At 41.0% G+C, this 20,609-nt stretch overlaps 2 protein-coding genes across 5 annotated transcripts in view; one reads left to right on the forward strand and one right to left on the reverse strand.

Annotated features, from left to right (window-relative positions):
- LOC139396562 (TRAF3-interacting protein 1-like) overlaps positions 1 to 6,234 on the reverse strand; it is a 37,031-nt gene extending 30,797 nt beyond the window's left edge. Inside the window, exon 1 of one of the 3 annotated variants that reach the window (XR_011630790.1) lies at positions 6,008 to 6,229. Coding sequence is in view for 2 of the 3 variants with exons in the window: in XM_071143529.1 (XP_070999630.1) it covers positions 6,008 to 6,130 (123 nt within the window). In the remaining variant the exon portion in view is untranslated. Of the gene's footprint in view, positions 1 to 6,007 lie in introns of all 3 variants that reach the window. The other 2 variants (XM_071143529.1, XM_071143528.1) reach the window with 2 other exon arrangements.
- Positions 6,235 to 7,786: 1,552 nt separating this feature from the next.
- LOC139405999 (anterior gradient protein 3-like) lies at positions 7,787 to 12,815 on the forward strand. 2 transcript variants are annotated; one of them, XM_071148457.1, is made up of 9 exons: positions 7,798 to 7,835; positions 8,412 to 8,482; positions 8,802 to 8,912; positions 9,269 to 9,332; positions 9,932 to 9,984; positions 11,411 to 11,487; positions 11,700 to 11,763; positions 12,113 to 12,196; positions 12,634 to 12,815. In XM_071148457.1, the coding sequence occupies exons 3-9, from the start codon at positions 8,807 to 8,809 to the stop codon at positions 12,681 to 12,683; spliced, it is 498 nt and encodes a 165-aa protein (XP_071004558.1). In that variant the 5' UTR covers positions 7,798 to 7,835; positions 8,412 to 8,482; positions 8,802 to 8,806; the 3' UTR covers positions 12,684 to 12,815. The 2 variants fall into 2 exon arrangements, with proteins under 2 accessions (XP_071004557.1, XP_071004558.1); XM_071148456.1 differs by lacking the exon at positions 8,412 to 8,482 and having other exon boundaries at positions 7,787 to 7,835.
- Positions 12,816 to 20,609: the final 7,794 nt, after the last annotated feature.

A 20,609-nucleotide genomic window follows, 5' to 3' on the forward strand; every position in this document is an offset into this window, starting at 1 on the left:
CTGGCTGATGTTTTGGTCACTTTTGAATGCTGGCGGTGCTTTCACTCTAGTGGGAGCATGAGACACGTGGCTCAGGTAGTGCAGCTCATCCAGGATGGGACATCAATGAGAGCTGTGGCAAGAAGGTTTTCTGTGTCTGTCAGCGTAGTGTCCAGAGCATGGAGGCGCTACCATTTCTTTGGGGGCATTTCTTTGGGGGGCCGCACAGCCCTCCATGTGCTCGCCAGAAGTAGCCTGACTGCCATTAGGTACCGAGATGAGATCCTCAGACCCCTTGTGAGACCATATGCTGGTGCGGTTGGCCCTGGGTTCCTCCTAATGCAAGACAATGCTAGACCTCATGTGGCTGGAGTGTGTCAGCAGTTCCTGCAAGAGGAAGGCATTGCTGCTATGGACTGGCCCGCCCGTTCCCCAGACCTGAACCCAATTGAGCACATCTGGGACATCATGTCTCGCTCCATCCACCAACGCCACGTTGCACCACAGACTGTCCAGGAGTTGGCGGATGCTTTAGTCCAGGTCTGGGAGGAGATCCCTCAGGAGACCATCTGCCACCTCATCAGGAGCATGCCCAGGCGTTGTAGGGAGGTCATACAGGCACGTGGAGGCCACACACACTACTGAGCCTCATTTTGACTTGTTTTAAGAACATTACATGAAGGTTGGATCAGCCTGTAGTGTGGTTTTCCACTTTAATTTTGAGTGTGACTCCAAATCCAGACCTCCATGGGTTGATACATTTGATTTCCATTGATAATTTGTGTGATTTTGTTGTCAGCACATTCAACTATGTAAAGAAAAAAGTAGTTAATAAGAATATTTCATTCATTCAGATCTAGGATGTGTTATTTTAGTGTTCCCTTTATTTTTTTGAGCAGTGTACAATACAGCAAACATAGCATTTGTGGTAAGTACATGGGGACACTCATCTTTATGCACCTTTGTCATTGCTTCACAGGAACCTGGTAAATGTTTGTAGTGTAGCTAGCCACTAAATAGCTGACTGAATTCACTGTCAGCATGCAGTCAAAGCTATAACCAGCAGCAGATGGGAGTTGTAGTCATAACACCGCTAAATTAGCTCGCTAAAATAAATTGAGAAAACAAGTTACATTAATCCTTAAGAGGCTATTGACGCACACATGCGTCAATCTAAGTAACTAAATTTAAAAAATCTCCAAAATCCATCAGTTTAAGCTAGAAATGTATATGTTTTGCAGGGGCTGCGGCTCAATCCATTGCATCCGCCTATGTCGGCCTTCCGCATATGCGGTGGAAGGCGGGTGAGCTATAGTGGCGTTTGTCAGACCATGAGACATCCCAAAAATCGTTCTTCACGAAAATGTCTGTTCAAGCTGTTTAAGCTATAAACTAACATGATTGTGTTCTCCGTTTTGCTCTACGACCGCCACAAGTGTCAAGGGACTCATCTGAAGGTAACCCATACAAACAATTGAAAGTATGGAGGTAGTTTTGTGGCAACAAAAATAAGGGGTGAAATGTGTCAAAAATATGTATATATTTCCTGAGCTTTCTTATATATCCTAGATATAGGAGACACCCCTTCCCTTTCCCACGTTTTGTTTAGTTACAGCCTTGTTCTAAAAATGGATTAAATAAATAAATATCTACACATAAAATATATTTTCATTTGTTAAACACTTTTTTGGTTACAACATGATTCCATACACCGTTATTTAATATTTCTGATGCCTTCAATAGTATCTATAATGTAGAAAACAGTAAAAATAAAGAAAAACCCTGTAATGAGTAGGTGTCCAAACATTTGACTTGTAAATATTGGTTTTATAAACAGCAAAAAAAGAGAAAAATCCTCACTGTCATCTGCATTTATTTTCAGCAAACTTAACTATTAACTAAATATATTTAACTAAATATTTGTATGAACATAAGATTCAACAACTGAGACATAACAAGTTCCACAGACATGTGACTAACAGAATTTGGATAATGTGTCTCTGAACAAAGGGGAGGTCAAAATCAAAAGTAAGAGTCAATGCAGCTGGTTCCACACCAGATACTAAGTACTGCAGTGCATCTCCTCCTCATGGACTGCACCAGATTTGCCAGGTCTTGCTGTTAGATGTTACCACAGTCTTCCATCAAGGCACCTGCAAGTTCCCAGACATTTCTGGGGGGAATGGACCTAGCCCTCAACCTCCGATCCAACAGGTCCCAGACGTGCTCAATGGGATTGAGATCCGGGCTCTTCGCTGGCAATGGCAGAACACTGACATTCCTGTCTTGCAGGAAATCACACACAGAACAAGCAGTATGGCTGGTGGCATTGTCATGCTGGAGGGTCATGTCAGGATGAGCCTGCAGGAAGGGTACCACATGAGGGAAGAAAGAGGATGTCTTCCCTGTAACGCACAGGGTCGAGATTGACAGCAAAGGACAACAAGCTCAGTCCGATGATGCGGTGACACACCGCCCCAGACCACGACAGACCCTCCACCTCCAAATCGATCCTGCTCCAGAGTACAGGCCTCAGTGTAACGCTCATTCCTACGACGATAAATGTGAATCCAACCATCACCCCTGGTGAGACAAAAAAAAACACGACTCATTACTGAAGAGCACATTTTGCCAGTCCTGTCTGGTCCAGCGACAGTAGTTTGTGCCCATAAGCGACGTTGTTGCCGGTCATGTCTGGTGAGGACCTACCTTAAAACAGGCCTACAAGCCCTCAGTCCAGCCTCTCTCAGCCTATTGCGGACAGTCTGAGCACTGATGGAGGGATTGTACATTCCTGGTGTAACTCGGGCAATTGTTTCCATCCTGTACCTGTCCCACAGGTGTGATGTTCGGATGTACCGATCCTGTGCAGGTGTTGTTACACGTGGTCTGCCACTGCGAGGACGATCAGCTGTCCATCCTGTCTCCATGTAGCGAAGTCTTAGGCGTCTCACAGTACAGACTTTGCAATTTATTGCCCTGGCCACACCTGCAGTCCTCATGCCTCCTTGCAGCATGCCAAAGGCACGTTCACGCAGATGAGCAGGGACCCTGGGCATCTTTTTTTTTGTGTTTTTCAGAGTCAGTAGAAAAGCCTCTTTAAGGTCACAGTTATGAAAACTTAGGACACTAATTGCCTATCGTCTGTAAGCTGTTAGTGTCTTAAAGACCGTTCCACACGTGCATGTTCATTAATTGTTTATGGTTCATTGAACAAGCATGGGAAACAGTGTTTAAACCCTTTACAATGAAGGTCTGTGAAGTTATTTAGATTTTTACGAATTATCTTTGAAAGACAGGGTCCTGAAAAAGGGACGTTTTTGCATTTCCCTAAAAGGGTCCTATAATTCAAAATCGAATCGCTAAAATATCTTTAATGCGATTTAAACATGAGCTTGTCCGAGACGTCGGACTCAACAACAGTTGCTATCCATTGGAACACTGAGATTGGTGCCCTAAATTCTGAGGTGGGGCTTAGCGAAGGGTCAATTGCGTCATCCACACATATCAAATATGCATGAGCATATACTGAAAGGTGAGAAACTTCACTGGAGGAGGAGAGAGAGAGACTACCAATTGAATGGGATTAAGACTGTACTCAGCTCTGCTGCTCGTGGGAACAGCAGTTGCCAAAAGCAACCTGAATGACCTTTAAGTCAGACTTGCTCAGAGAGTGTGTTGTGTCCAGAAGATGTTGTAGTCTTGTGCAGGTGGATCTGTCAGTCTGCTCTGCCTGGATAATCTTCGCTGAGCCTGGTATAGCCTGTGGCACAGACCCAGCCACAGGCAAACCTTCTAGCGAGGAAGCCATTCTCAAAGCATAACACCCTATGTTCGTACAGTGCTTCCAGAATGAATCATACCCCTTGACTTATTCCACATTTTGATGTGTTACAGCCTGAATTCAAAATTATTTAAATTTGTTCTCATCCACACACACACACACACACGCCCATAATGGCAAAGTGAAAACATGTTTTTAGACATAATTTTTTTTTTTTTTATATATAACACAGAAATATGTCATTTACATAAGTATTCACACCCCTAGGTTAATACTTTGTAGAAGCACATTTGACAACTGGGAGTCTTTCTGGGTAAGTCGCTAAGAGTTTTCCACACCTGGAGTGTGCAACATTTGCCCATTATTCTTTTCAAATTTCTTCAAGCTCTGTCAAATTGGTTGTTGATTATTACTAGACAACCATTTTCAGGTTTTGCCTAAAATCTACTTGAAAATCTAAGTCAAAACTAAAACTCGGCCACTCAGGAATATTCAATGTCTTCTTGGTAAGAAAGAAATGTAGATTTGGCCTTGTGTTTTAGGAAATGTGAATTAATCTCCCAGTGTCTGGTGGAAAGCAGACAACCTGGATTTCCAATAGGATTTTGCCTGTGCTTAGCTCCATTAAGTTTATTTTTATCCTGAAAAACTCCCCAGTCCTTAACGATTACAAGCATAACCATAACATGATGCAGCCACCACTATGTTTGAAAATATGGAGAGTGGTACTCCGTAATGTGTTGTATTGGTTTTCCCCGAAACATAAAACATTTCGTATTCAGGACAAAAAGTTGCTTTGCCACATTTTTTGCATTATTACTTTAGTACCTTGCTGAAAACCAGATGCATGTTTTGGGATATTTTTATTCTGTGTAGGCTTCCTTCTTTTCACTCTGTCAATTAGGTTAGTATTGTGACATAACTACAATGTTGTTGATCCATCCTCAATTTTCTTATATCACAGCCATTAAACTCTGTTTTAAAGTCCCCATTGGCCTCATGGTGAAATCCCTGAGTGGTTTCCTTCCTCTCCGGCAACTGATTTAGGAAGAACGTCTTGATCTTTGTAGTGATCATCCAAAATGTAATAAACAACTTCACCATGCCGAAAGGGATATTCAATGTCAGATTTGTTTTAGCCCATCTACCAAAAGGTGCCCTTCTTTGCGAGCCAATTGAAAACCTCTCGTCTTTGTGGTTGAATCTGTTAAATTCACTGCTTGACTGAGGGACCTTACAAATAATTGTGTGTGTGGGATACAGAGGTAGTCATTCAAAAATCATGTTAAACACCATCATTGCACACAGAGTGAGTCCATGCAATTTATTAAGCAAATGTTTACTCTTGAACATATTTAGGCTTGCCATAACAAAAGGGTTGAATACATGAATCAAGAACAGAAAAAAAAAAAACACTTGGAGATTATATGGTTTGGTGTGTAGACCAGTGAAAGTGTAATCCATTTGAAATGCAGGCAACATTTGGGAAAAGTCTATGGGTGTAAATACTTTGAAGGCACCATTTATGAGGGCATGTCCCTGCCTGCCCCATGGCCCTGCCATCATGATACTTGTTATGTCAAATACAAATTACAATGGATTTAGAACCATGATCAGTGGCCTCCTTTTTATATTATTTGGCTATAACAAGCAAGCACCACCCTTCCACAGTGCCATGCCTTCATGTTGCCATCCTAACTAGTTAGTTAGGGAAGAGCCCAATTCAAACAAGCAATCCAGCTGCATTTAGGGATAAACTCATTGACCGTCACCTAGAATAGAAGGTTGGGAGGTCTCATTTCATAACAGGGATGACACCCTCACAAAACTTCGGTGACAAAAAAATGTAACTGTACCTGCTAACTAACTAGTAAATGTTAACTAGTGCTGTGGCAGAAATGTAATTTGTTGGAGGATAATGTTTAACATTTTCATGAGTAAATAGCCAAACAGTTAGCAAATAATTTCATATTTTTGTCATAGATACAGTGAAAAGTCACATTTCCCGGCGCCGCGACTTGGTTTTGTTTACTAAAACAAGCAGACAGGAGTGCCTAGCAACGAAAAAATCTGATTGATGGCTAGCTACTGTTAGGTAAATTGGCTAATTATCATGCCTCAGTCTCAATGCTGAAAGGTTAGTTGGCTGGTTTTAGCAGGGGATAAATGCTAGCTAACTATCAAATCCAATCTAACTAGCAAGAACTCTTTGTAGCTAGTAGCCAATGTTAGCTAATCACTCACCTCACTGAATATGTCGTGCAGATACCTAAACGGCGGTTTGCTGAGCAGTTTTTCAGTAAGCGGCGGTTTCTTTATAACTCTCCCTAAAGTGTCTTGGGTCTTTTTGGCCACTGACCCGTTCATGGCAGCTGCTGAAATGACAAATTTCCCCAAAGTTATTGATGAAAACAAGACTGTTCTTCAATCAACAATCCTGTCGCTATGTCAATTGCATCCAATCCCACAATGCATCATTAATCTGAAATGCGCTTGTGCTAAATCAGAGATACTATATATAATGGCGAGATGCTTGCGTCCAAGCCCTAACAGTGGGGGCGGGACAACTCCGATATAAAGTGTTTTTTCTCAAAGTTGCCGGAATGTCATATGCAGTGGCGACCCGTCATTCAGGGCAGGTGTGGCTTTTGAGCCCCACATTTTTAGCATGCTTGCCTGTTTTGCATGTTATTTTGGCATTAATACATGTCACGTATCAGTTTGCAAACAATGTAAAAAATATATAGAATATATCATTGAGTTAATAAAGCCGCGTACAAACATGGTCTCTTTTTTGCTTTCTTGAGTAAGGCAGCTCCAAAATGCAGGTGTTTCAGCCTAACACAGTGTTTTCTGTGGTGGGGCAAGCCAGCAGAAAATACAGAGTGTTGCGTCATGATTGGCTCAGTGTTCTGTCACTCATGGGGACACTACTTCACCAACAAGTCGAAGGGTAGACCAAAAAAATTCTATCCCTTTGGGTTCTGCCATAGAGTTACATTAGAAGTGCTGATACAAAAAGCCTCAAGGTCATTGGCCACAGATAAAATTATATCAAATCACTTTCTGTCATGTCAACATCATACTTTCAAAATCTCAGCTAGCAGTCATCATCATGAATCACGTCGACAATCTACTGGCAAATCCTTTTTAATCCTTGTCATGTGAAGAGAAATAATGAAGAGAACGTATAGATAAAATGTATCGGTGCTCATCGGCCATTGGACATAAACATTACACAACAAGTTGGAAATAGCAAATTCAACAATGAGTGGTTTGGAAGGAATAAGTGGCTAACTGCAAGCGTTGCAAAGCAATCACTAGCCTGCTATTCAGTGGTGTGGCTGTGGCGGTGTGGTCCCAAGTCTAAAATTAAGGGTCTCTTTTCCTAGTTTAAATTATAAACATTCAACATTGGCCATGCTGTCAATGAAGCATGATTTGTGACGTGCTCAAAACAACTTAACTAGGAACTGCAATATCTGACTTTAGTGAGTTCAAGACAACTGCGAACTCGGGACAAATGAGCTACGACTAGGAAAATATGTAGGTGTGCTGACTGTGACAAAGGCACTGGATTTTCAGTTGTCTTGTTTGCTAAATTAACAAATGAAATAGGCAGTGCCATGGTGTACAGTATATAACCATAGAAGCACTGTGACATATCATGTCATTGCAGTCATATTGGCCAGTTCAGAGATTTGCGTCCTGCCTATCCTTAAGAGGTTGGCTTATTGGGGATGTGGCTCTCAGGTAATTATTATTGGCAACCCATTCCATGAGAGTGAATGTTATTCCAGTTCATCTCTTCAGTTATATTTTATCAAATATGACTAAACCAGTGCACTGCTTTCTATGAATTCTTATGGTGTTTAAGTGTTTAGGCAAAAATAAAAATGTCCTGTTTTTACACTGACAAGTAGAGAGAATAAAAAATAAATAATTGGATAGGCCTGGCTCCCCATACCTGTTTGGTGAGTTCTGTTGTCTATAAAAATAACTGCAAATCAAAACCAAGTTACTGTCAGCTTGGAGATAGGTTGCAGACACTCCTCCTCTGCCTGTGCAATAGGTAAGATATCAAAATCATTGAACATTTCTTAGTGTAAACTTGTAATATTATTGTGTTGTCTTGATGCAGCATTTGAATAACCTGGTTGGTGTACAGGCCTATCTCTGTCAACATTCAATCATGTTAAACTTTCATTTTGCCTTTGGCAATTCGGCCGAAGAAGAAACAGACTGACACCAAAATCGGTTGTTTGAAGTTACGCACACATCAATATGATCTGTGCAAACTCTAAAATACTTGTACATGGTTTTATTTTAGAATTTAAAAAATACTAATAGACAAATGACAAATGCCATAATTGAGAAAAGGAGTAGTTTGAGGAAATGTGGCACACATAACCAAACAGGTTTGGCCTGTTTTAGTAAGCAGACGAATATCGCTACTATTCATTTAGGCACTTGTATTGAAATAGGCCTACCCATAAATGGCACAAGGCAGGTGTTTCTTGGAAGGGGTTCCTTTTTATGGCACTTGGCTTTTATATGGTCAAGGCTAGAGATACATTGCTACGTTTTCATTTATAAAGCCCTTTTTACAAAAAGTCGATCCATACCTAACATCATTACTTATCTTCAGACATACGAGTTACCACACCCGGTCGCAGGGATGGCAAACTTAGAACATTCCTTTGGTCTCTACTGAGTTAGGTAAATCAGCTTTTAGTTCTCTTGCACCTTATTTGAGGAATGATCTTTAAAATGTTCTTAAATTTGATGTTCTGGTGCCTCTAGGGCAATTCATTTTACGACTGTGTTTTTCTTTCTGCTTGCAATTTGTATTTTGCTATTTTGATGTGTGCATTTTCTGTAATGCATGTAATTCAGGGCTCATCTGTAAAAGAGACCTTGGTCTCAGCATGACTCCTTGGTCAAATAAAGGTTAACTAAATAAATAATAAACATAAGTACTACATATAAGTATTTTTGAGCAGTTTGACTTGACTGCCTCCTCTTCTCTCTACCTCAGAACGGATGACAACCATGTATCGCTGGTCTCTCTTTGCATTGCTCTTTGTCACCTGTATGGACGTTTCCCTACAGAAGAAAACAAGGAAAGGCCCTCAAACTCTCTCAAGAGGTAAGAATTATGTCACAATGTATCCTCGCCCCACCCCTAACGTCTATTTGAATTTACTACACTCAGAAAAAAAGGGCTCTTCAGCTGTCCCCATAGGAGAACCTTTTTGGTTCCAGGTAGAACCCTTTTGAGTTCCATATAGAACCCACTGTGGAAAGGGTTCTACATAGAACCAAAAGGATTCTACCTGGAACAAAAAAAAAATTGTTCAAAGGGTTCTCCTATGGGGACAGCTGAATAACTCTTTCATGTTCTAGAAAGCACCTTTTTTTCTGAGTGTACGAAAACAGTTCTCCATCCCCATTACATTAACACCAAATCCTTTGGTCTGATTTCCATCCTCAATTTTGTCTCAGGATGGGGAGATTACATTGCCTGGGTCAAGACCTACGAGGAAGCCCTGATGACAATGAAAGAAAGGTAAAACAAGATTAGACAAAATACACAACAAGACATCAAATTGCAATTGTGTTATTTGGTTAGTGGCATATGTCTGACAATTAGAGCAGTTTTTCAAATGTCTGAGAGTGAAACATTTCATTAAAGCTATCTGCTTATGTTACAGCCATATCCTCACAATTATTATATTACAATTGACATTTCAGTCAATTATCAGGCACTTTTATCCAGAGTGACTTACAGTTGGTGCATTCATCTTAAGATAACTAGGTGAGAATCACATATCAATGCGCCCCATTAATTCAACATGTCCAATTAAACTAATCAAACTGTAACGAAAATCCTCATATTTATTATATGGTTTCATCCCAAAATGGCGCAAGCACCATATTCACTAGACAGTGCACTACTTTTGACCAGGGCGCTATCAAAAGTAGTGCACAGAATAGGAAATAGGTTGCCATTTGGGACACAGACCTATTTATTTTCTTATCTCCATAATGACACTAGGGACTTAAGTTTGGTACAATCCCAGAGACTTCTCTGTAAGCACATCCACCCATTACTTATTCTGCAGTGGAATGTGTTCTTGTTTTGTCTGTGTCCTCATGTTCCCACAGTAAGAAGCCTCTGATGGTCATTCATCACATGGAGGATTGTCCTCATAGCCAAGGTAATACTGCTGTGCTTTCATACTCACACAGAGTACCAGTCAAAAGTTTACACACACCTAGTCATTCAAGGGTTTTTCTTTATTTTTTACATTGTAGAATAATAGTGAAGACATCAAAACTATGAAATAACACATTTGGAATCGTGTAGTAACCAAAAAAGTGTTAAACAAATCAAAATATATTTTATATTTGAGATTCTTCAAAGTAGCCACCCTTTTCCTTGATGATAGCTGCACACTCTTGGCATTCTCTCAAACAGCCTCATGAGGTAGTCACCTAGAATGCATTTCAATTAACAGGTGTGCCTTGTTCAAAGTTAATTTGTAGAATGATTTTCCTTCTTAATGCGTTTGAGACAATCAGTTGTGTTGTGACAAGGTAGGGGTGGTATACAAAATATAGACCTATTTGGTTAAATTGTTCAGAGGAGACTGAGTGAATCAGGCCTTCATGGTCAAATTGCTGGAAAGAAACCACTACTAAAGAACATCAATAATAAGAAGAGACTTGCTTGGGCCAAGAAACATGATCAATGGACATTAGACCGGTGGAAATCTGTCCTTTGGTCTGATTAGTCTAAATGTAAGATTTTTTGTTCCAACTGCCATGTCTTTGTGAGACGTAGAGTAGGTGAATGGATCATTTCCGCATGTGTGGTTCCCACCGTGAAGCATGGATGGTGTGGGGTTGCTTTGCTGGTGACACGGTTTGTGATTTATTTTGAATTCAAGGCACACATAATCAGCATGGCTACCGCAGCATTCTGCAGCGATACGCTATCCCATCTGTTTTGTGCGTAGTGGGACTATCATTTGTTTTCAACAGGACAATGACCCAAAACACACCTTCATGATGTGTAAGGGCTATTTGACCAAGAAGGAGAGTGATGGAGTGCTGCGTCAAATGACCTGGTCTCCACATTCACCTGACCTCAACCAAATTGAGATGATTTGGAATGAGTTGGACCGCAGAGTGAAGGAAAAGCAGGCAACAAGTGCTCAGCATATGTGGGAACTCCTTCAAGACTGTTTTTATTTGAAGAATCTCAAATATAAAATATATTTTGATTTGTTTAACATTTTTGGGGGTTACTAAATGTTTCCATATGTGTTATTTCATAGTTTTGATGTCTGAACTATTATTCTGCAACATAGAAAATAGTAAAAATAAAGAAAAATCCTTGAATGACTAGGTGTGTCCAAACTTGACTGGTACTGTACTTCATCTAACCAAGGGACCAACCAAGGTCTTTGTTGCCTTACAGTTGGTCTCGTGGTATCAACATTTCTTTAGACATTATCACTTGTCAAGGCTTGTATGACAAAAGAATAGCAATACATACAAATTCCACTCTGAGGATAAAGTGTGTTGAAGTTAAAGGTGAGGTTCTCACTGATTATCATTCTGTCACACTTCCCTCCACAGCTCTGAAGAAGGCGTTTGCTGTGGATAAAACCGTACAGAAAATGGCCCAAAAGGATTTTGTTATGCTCAATTTGATGGTAATTGATCATCAAAACAAAACTAAATCAACATACACGCAATGGAAGCAATGAAATTATATAGTTGTAACCATATCCCAATCACATATTGTACATTGCATCATGCATTTCATTATTTCATCACTTGGAGGTAAATGTTTGAATTTAGATGTTAAATAGATGATAGTTGATTAGAAATGCACATTTTGATGTCATTTTGATTTCTTTTTCAGCACGAGACTACAGACACGAATCTGGCAGCAGATGGCAACTATGTTCCAAGAATCATCTTTGTTGGTGGGCCTCTTCTTCTACCATGCCATCTGACTTAGGAAATAAACCACCACTTATTCTGAATCCCCAACACATCACTCAGGTCCAACGCTTGCTGTGAGATCTTTGATGTAACTGTATTCAGTGCCTCTCATACATTTATTTGAATCAGTAGCAATTTGCCTAAGAACCACCAAATAACTTACAGTACATGTGTGGGTCTTGATCAAGGGATCAATGTCATTTATGGGTCGTCATAGTGTTAGAAATGGAATAGCATGAATAAAGCATTACAATGTTGTTATACCTACATAATGATGCATTATGTTTTGAAGCGTTGGCAAAGTCCTCCAAAATATCTCTCCGCCCACAGATCCATCCATGACTGTCCGTTTAGACCTTGTTGGGAAGTACAGTAATCGCCTGTACACCTACAAGCCAAGCGACATCCCATACTGTGAGTGTCCCTCTTCTTCCCTAATGAGGTCCTATGAGAGTCAGATATCATTCTGTTGCCTCCTTCACACACACACACACACACACACACACACACACACACACGTTTTCCAATAACACAGACTGCACTTACTTGGTTCTACTCTTTCTTCCACCCCTTCACCTAATTCACTAACTAGTTGAGAGGAGAAATTTGGGAGATGCAACTGCAAAATAATGAGAATGTATAAGGACAGTTCTTAGCGGCTAATGGCTCAAAGTGTAAAAAAATTAATTGCTTGGTCCACTACTATCAGAACAACATAAAGCAAGGTTGGGCCATTTAACTTCAGTCAATTCCCGAATTGAATTCCCAATTCTCTTCCTGACATGAAATGGAATTGACCACTTCCCTGGTAAACAGATTCTTACCCAAGCTTCTTGTCCCTCTCTCCATAGTGGCCAAGAACATGAAAAAAGCCAAGCTTCTACTGCACACTGAACTGTGACCTCACAGCCTTATAAACTCTGTACCAATAGAGCAACAACCAGAGTGGTTCACTGAGTCTTGGACATCCATCTGTTTACACAAAATGTATACAATAGATGATCAATAAAGATGAATGACAGTGTGCAGTGTACTGAATTTGTTGATGTTCATTTGCTTTTGACTCAAAAAGCTTACTTAAACAGACAAAATATATACAGTACATTTAACGTTATATGGACATTCTCTGTGAGGGTTGTTGACATGACTTAATTGTTGCAGAATGCAAGAGGATACAAACATATTCAAATATGAATTTAATAGATTGAAGACTTATCGGCTCAGTGCTTAATAGATTTACAATGAGGGCATGGACAGTGAAGCATTTTTTCTTTTGGCTCTGTACTCCATGAGGTGAATGAATCGTGAATAATGATGAGTGAGAAAGTTACAGATGCACAAATATCATACCACCAAGACATGCTGACCTCTCACCATTACAATCACATGGGAGGTTAGCATTTTGGGGGGAATATTATATTTGTGTGTCTAACTTTCTCACAAATCATTATTCATGATTAATTCAGTATTATCTGTAATCAGGGTAGCATCCACATGAATGATGAAGTGTTTAGAAACATATTATATTCTTATTTACAATAAAAGTGACTCCAAAATGACACAATACATTATTTACCATTCACAAGCTTGATGCCATCCATTAATCACATAATTTCCTGTTGAATGCGGAATGAGACAGCGCTCGGTTTTGGAAGTGTCTGAAAGTGTTCTATTGGAAAAATTTGGTTACTAGCTAGATACCTTTTGATTTTGGATCCCGCTGCACCGTTGGCATCAGATGCTGGGATCGCTGCGGTCTGTTCGCGGATCATTCCGTCCGAGGGTTAGCTGTCTATAAAGCAAGCAGGGTTTCCTTGAGGGCTTGAATGCAGCCTGAGACGCAGTTAGCCCTTGTGGCTTTGAGCGCGGATTTTCCCGGGCTCGTGGCTGTCTAGATCCATACTGTTTGTTGCTGTTCCCATCTTCCCTGTGACCTGCCCTGTCTGGAATTGTGGGGAGTAACAGCGTAGCCTACGTTGCTACCATGACAAAGACCAAAGCCGGTGGGAGTACCGTGGAGGACAGTGACGTCACTATCGCAGTTCTACAAGCAGTTGTTACAACAAGAAAATAGCTTCAACTGTTGTGTCCAAATACTGGTGGAATAAACTAATTTAAAAAATGGACGACCTGACCAGAGAGGTCCAGGACCTGAAGAACAGTTTGCAGTTCTCCCAGGGTCCGCTCGATGAGTTTATACAGGAAAACGGCAAGAAGACAATCTGTAAATCATTGAGAGGACATTAGTTCTGTATGTGAATCCATGATAACAACGACAAATAAATCAGATTATCTTGAGGGAATAACTCCACATGAGACCTGGATGGTGGACAAAGTGAGGGAAATGATCTTGAAGAAACTGAAGATGGAGATTGAGTTGGAGCACGCCCAAAATACTGGAAAACCCACCACCAGCCCACGTGACGTCAAGTTCCTGAGGTTCAAGGACAAGGTAGTGGTTCTGGAATGAGTCAAGAACTTGAGGGGAATGTACATCTTCCTCATTGAGGACTATCCTGAAGCTGTGCGCCAGAAGAGAAAATAACTTATCCCGGCCATGAAAGCTGCCAGAGCACGTGGGGACATTGCTTACATTCGAATGACTGCCTCATTGTTCACCCTTCCTCCGAAAAGCCTGGAAGGGATGAGAGAGCCAAGCCTATGGGTTCGTAGCTTTAACCCCGCAACACACACACTTACACACACCAACTGATGAATGAATGGGGCGGCAGGGTAGCCTAGTGGTTAGAGCATTGGACTAGTAACGGGAAGGTTGCAAGTTCAAACCCCCGAGCTGACAAGGTACAAAATCTGTCGTTCTGCCCCTGAACAGGCAGTTAACCCACTGTTCCTAGGCCATCATTGAAAATAAGAATTTGTTCTTAACTGACTTGCCAAGTTAAATAAAGGTTAAAAAAATTACAAATACATTTAAAAATTGGACGGCTAAATGTATGTTTTTGTTTCTCTTGCTTTGTTTGCTTGTGGAAGGGATGCCTGGAAGGGAATTTTGGAGAAAATGGGTTAAAATAATGTATAGTAACTCTAGGTGTAAAACAGTAAATAATGGATACTTCTCAGAAAGTTTTTCCCGTGCGCCTACTTTTCTATTCTCTTGTACTAGTTCCCCCCAGTTGTCACGAGTCCAACCGAGGGTGTTTCCCTTTCCCGGGCAGGTGGCGCTCGGCGGTTGTCGTCACCGGCCTATTAGCTGCCACTGATTGTTTTTCCTTCCCCTCCTTGTATGTTGAGTGGTAGCACCTGTGAATGTTTAATTAGTTTGTCTTTATTAGACAGCCGGCCCGCCTGGTTGTTGTGCGGGATTATTTCTATGTAACCTTCGGCTCTGTGGTATAGGCACGTGTTAGTGTCCGGTCGGGATTGTTTCCCATTGTACATGTGTTTTGGGAACGTAACGTTTTTGTGAGCACCCTGTGGTGCATTGGTGCGATTAAAAGACGCGCAGCATTGAACTCTCTGTCTCCTGCATTTGACTCCACACCCACGACACCCGGAGCATTACACCAGTTTTGACCTTTGCCTGCTTTCTGGACTCTATTCCCGCCTGCCTGACCATTCTGCCTGACCTGACCTCGAGCCTGCCTGCCTGCCAATCTGTACCCCTGGATCTCTGAACTGGGTTTGACCTTTTGCCTGTTCACGACCATTCTCTTGCCTACCCCTTTTGGATTGTTAATAAACATCTTGAACTCCAACCATCTGCCTCCTGTGTCTTGATCTCGCCTTGTGCCCTTATAGTTAGCAAAAAAAGATAAGATCTTGCTACCATGGAAAGGTAAATACCTTTCTATTTGTGGAAAAATCATCCTGATTAACTCTTTAGTCATATCGCAGTTTACCTATTTGCTTATGGTCTTGCCTACACCTAGCGAACAGTTTTTTTTTTATTATATGAGAATTTAAAAAAAAACATTATTTGGAATGGCAAGCCAGACAAAATTAAACGGGCCTATTTACAGTGGGGCAAAAAAATATTTAGTCAGCCACCAATTGTGCAAGTTCTCCCACTTAAAAAGATGAGAGGCCTGTAATTTTCATCATAGGTACACTTCAACTATGACAGACAAAATGAGAAAAAAAATCACATTGTAGGATTTTTTATGAATTTATTTGCAAATTATGGTGGAAAATAAGTATTTGGTCAAAAACGAAAGTTTATCTCAATACTTTGTTATATACCCTTTGTTGGCAATGACAGAGGTCAAACGTTTTCTGTAAGTCTTCACAAGGTTTTCACACACTGTTGCTGGTATTTTGGCCCATTCCTCCATGCAGATCTCCTCTAGAGCAGTGATGTTTTGGGGCTGTTGCTGGGCAACACGGACTTTCAACTCCCTCCAAAGATGTTCTATGGGGTTGAGACCTGGAGACTGGCTAGGCCACTCCAGGACCTTGAAATGCTTCTTACGAAGCCACTCCTTTGTTGCCTGGGCGGTGTGTTTGGGATCATTGTCATGCTGAAAGACCCAGCCACGTTTCATCTTCAATGCCCTTGCTGATGGAAGGAGGTTGTCACTCAAAATCTCACGATACATGGCCCCATTCATTCTTTCCTTTACACGGCGGGTCAGTCGTCCTGGTCCCTTTGCAGAAAAACAGCCCCAAATAATGATGTTTCCACCCCCATGCTTCACAGTAGGTATGGTGTTCTTTGGATGCAACTCAGCATTCTTGGTCCTCCAAACACGACAAGTTGAGTTTTTACCAAAAAGTTATATTTCGGTTTCATCTGACCATATGACATTCTCCCAATCTTCTTCTGGATCATCCAATTGCTCTCTAGAAAACTTCAGACGGGCCTGGACATGTACTGGCTTAAGCAGGGGGACACGTCTGGCACTGCAGGATTTGAGTCCCTGGCGGCGTAGTGTGTTACTGATGGTAGGCTTTGTTACTTTGGTCCCAGCTCTCTGCAGGTCATTCACTAGGTCCCCCCGTGTGGTTCTTTGATTTTTGCTCACCGTTCTTGTGGTAATTTTGACCCTACGGGGTGATATCTTGCGTGGAGCCCCAGATTGAGGTAGATTATCAGTGGTGTTGTATGTCTTCCATTTTCTAATAATTGCTCCCACAGTTGATTTATTCAAACCAAGCTGCTTACCTATTGCAGATTCAGTCTTCCCAGCCTGGTGCAGGTCTACAATTTTGTTTCTGGTGTCCTTTGACAGCTCTTTGGTCTTGGCCATAGTGGAGTTTGGAGTGTGACTGTTTGAGGTTGTGGACAGGTGTCTTTAATACTGATAACAAGTTCAAACAGGTGCCATTAATACAGGTAACGAGTGGAGGACAGAGGAGCCTCTTAAAGAAGAAGTTACAGGTCTGTGAGAGCCAGAAATCTTGCTTGTTTGTAGGTGACCAAATACTTATTTTCCACCATAATTTGCAAATAAATTCATAAAAAATCCTACAATGTGATTTTCTGGATTTTTTTCCTAATTTTGTCTGTCATAGTTGAAGTGTACCTATGATGAAAATGACAGGCCTCTCATCTTTTTAAGTGGGAGAACTTGGTGGCTGACTAAATACTTTTTTGCCCCACTGTATATCATTAATATATAAATGCTTTAGTCATGCAAAATGTATACTTAAATCCGAACTGGTTCTCTAGCAAATTAGTTTGAATGTCTCACCCTATGTTCAAGAAAGGCCTTTTTCCCTTTATTCAGACTACAAACCTCTCACTTTCAGTTATTTGAAAAGGAAATCTCCCAAATATCACTATTTTTAAAACAAGCCATAGAAAGTTGGTTGCAATTTCTATTTAATCCACCAGAAAAGAGAACAAATAATACAACAAATATTATGGTTAACCTAATGGATAATAAAACATTAAAAACAAAGGTATAATCTTCGTAAATGATATCACAAAGACGGCTGGTGGAGTTATGTCATACATGCAGCTAACTAAAACATATGGAAATGTCTTCTCTACCCAAAATTACAACCAAAAAATTGCAGCATTACCGCAAAAATGGAAGAGGAAAGTGGACGGGGGAAAAGTAATGAACTGTTGGCCCTGCATTAAAGACCATAATTGGTTAAAGAAAATTGTGATAAATGAAAAAGTATAATAAGATATACTTTATTATACCTTTGGCAAAAATGTTTAATTTCAACTTTCAATCGAGAATAGAAAGGTTCAGAATTTTTGTGAAACATCACAGCACAGTTAAAAAATATATGGTAAATAGAAATCCAATATGGATGGTGTTGAGGTATAGATGGGAGGGGTTGAATGGGATTAATAACAACAAGATAACTAATGTAAAACACACTGTGTCCGTAAAACGTATATACATCAAAACTATGAAATAACACATATGGAATTATGTAGTAACCAAAAAAGTGTTAAACAAATCAAAATATATTTTATATTTGAGATTCTTCAAATAGCCCCCCTTTGCCTTGATGACAGCTTTGCACACTCTTGGAATTTTCTCAACCAGCTTTACGTGGAATGCTTTTCCAACAGTTGTGAAGGTGTTCCCACATGTGCTGAGCACTTGTTGGCTGCTTTTCCTTAAATCTGCGGTCCGACTCATTCTAAACCATCTCAATTTGGTTGAGGTAGATGATGCAGCACTCCATCACTCTCCTTCTTGGTAAAACAGCCCTTACACAGCCTGGAGGTGTGTTGGATCATTGTCCCGTTGAAAACAAATGATAGTCGCATTAAGCGCAAACCAGATGGGATGGTGTATCGCTGCAGAATGATGTGGTAGCCATGCTGGTTAAGTGTGCCTTGAATTCCACTGGCACAGCACCCCCACACCATAACACCTCCTCCTCCATGCTTTACGGTGGGAAATACACATACAGAGATCATCTGTTCACCCACAACGCATCTCACCTAGACATGGTAGTGGGAACCAAATATCTCCCAATTGGACTCCAGACCAAAGGACACATTTCCACCGGTCTAATGTCCATTGCTCATATTTCTCTTTTCTTATTGGTGTCCTTTAGTAGTGGTTTCTTTGCAGCAATTTGACCATGAAGGCCTGATTCACAAAGTCTCCTCTGAACAGTTGATGTTGAGATGTGTCTGTTTCTTTAACTCTGTGAAGAATTTATTGGGGCTGCAATTTCTGAGGCTGGTAACTAATAAACTTATCGTCTGCGGCAGAGGTAACTCTGGGTCTTCCATTCCTGTGGCGGTCCTTATGAGAGCCAGTTTCATCAAAGCGTTTGATGGTTTTTGCGACTGCAAGAAACTTTCAAAGTTCTTGAAATTGTCCATATTGACTGACCTTCATGTCTTAAAGTAATGATGGACTGTCATTTCTCTTTGCTTACTTGAGCTGTTCTTGCCATAATATGAGTCACGCACTGACCTACTCTACCATAGAAAATAAAGGCTTTCTATGGTCAGGACGTGACATAAGGAGATTTTAATTGAACATTGAGCTTCAGTCAATGCCTACTCATAGTAATGTATGAGTGCCTTTTAATCATGTGTGCTGTGTGTAGTTTACAACGATTTCCTTTCATTTAACTCCTTACATTCTCACGAGTGAATTCGAATTGAATCGCATGGACTATTTTCCTTGCTTGTATGGTGTGCTGTGATTCCACAGATTAAAATAGACTAAAGTGATGTTTAGACAGCTATTGAGAATTCCCTATTACCTCTTCCTTCTCCAAACTAATTGCTAAACACGCCCAAGAACTAGTCTAGAGTATAAAAGACCTGGAATTTACCTTCAGGGTGACTACATACACAGGGGACCCGCATGACGCAGCTGTGAGAGGCTACACCCAACGCTACAACCCAGCAGGCCCAGTTCATTGCAAGAGACATCCCAGCAAGCTGCCATCGACAACCAAGCCATGCTACCAAGAGCTCAACTCATACTACCCTATCTATATCTATAACTCCAATGAGTGTGACTCCAATTGCCAGCCAGTACATCAAATCAAATCTAACTTTGTCACATGCGCCAAATACAGGTGTAGGTACAGAAGACCTTACCGTGAAATGCTTAGTCACAAGCCCTTTAACCAACAGTGCACTTCCAGAAAGAGTTAAGAAAATATTTACCAAATAAACTAAAGTAAAAAATTATAAAAAATAACAATTAAATAACAATAACGAGGTTATATACAGGGGGAATCGGTACTGAGTCAATATGCGGGGGTACAGGTTAGACCAGGTAATTTGTACATGTAGGTAGGGGTGAAGTGACTATGCATAAATAATAAACAGCGTAGCAGCAGTGTAACAAACAAATGAGGGAAGGGTGGGGGGGGGGGGGGGGTGTCAATATAAATAGTAAGGTGGCCATTTGATTAATTGTTCAGTAGTCTTATGGATTGGGGGTAGAAGCTGTTATTAAGGAGCCTTTTGATCCTAGACTTGGCGCTGCGGTACCGCTTGCCGTGTGGTAGCAGAGAAAACATTCCATGACTTGGGTGACTGGGGTCTTTGGCAATTTTTTTGTGCTCTCCTCTTACACCGCCTAGTATATAGGTCCTGGATGGCAGGACCCTCTTTAGCGCCTTACGGTTAGATGCCGAGCAGTTGCCATACCAGGCAGCGATGCAACCTGTCAGGATGCTCACGATTGTGCAGCTGTAGAACGTTTTGAGGATCTGGGGACCCATGCCAAATTTTTTCAGTCTCCTGAGGGGAAAAAGGTTTTGTTGTACCCTCTTCATGACTGTCTTGGTGTGTTCGTACCATGATAGTTTGTTGCTGATGTGGACACTAAGGAACTTGAAACTCTCGACCCGCTCCACTACATTCCCGTCGATGTTAATGGGGGCCTGTTCGGCCTGCCTTTTCCTGTAGTGCACAATCAGCTCC

This window comes from Oncorhynchus clarkii, chromosome 3 (assembly GCF_045791955.1).
Source record: "Oncorhynchus clarkii lewisi isolate Uvic-CL-2024 chromosome 3, UVic_Ocla_1.0, whole genome shotgun sequence".
Classification (NCBI taxonomy): domain Eukaryota; kingdom Metazoa; phylum Chordata; class Actinopteri; order Salmoniformes; family Salmonidae; genus Oncorhynchus; species Oncorhynchus clarkii.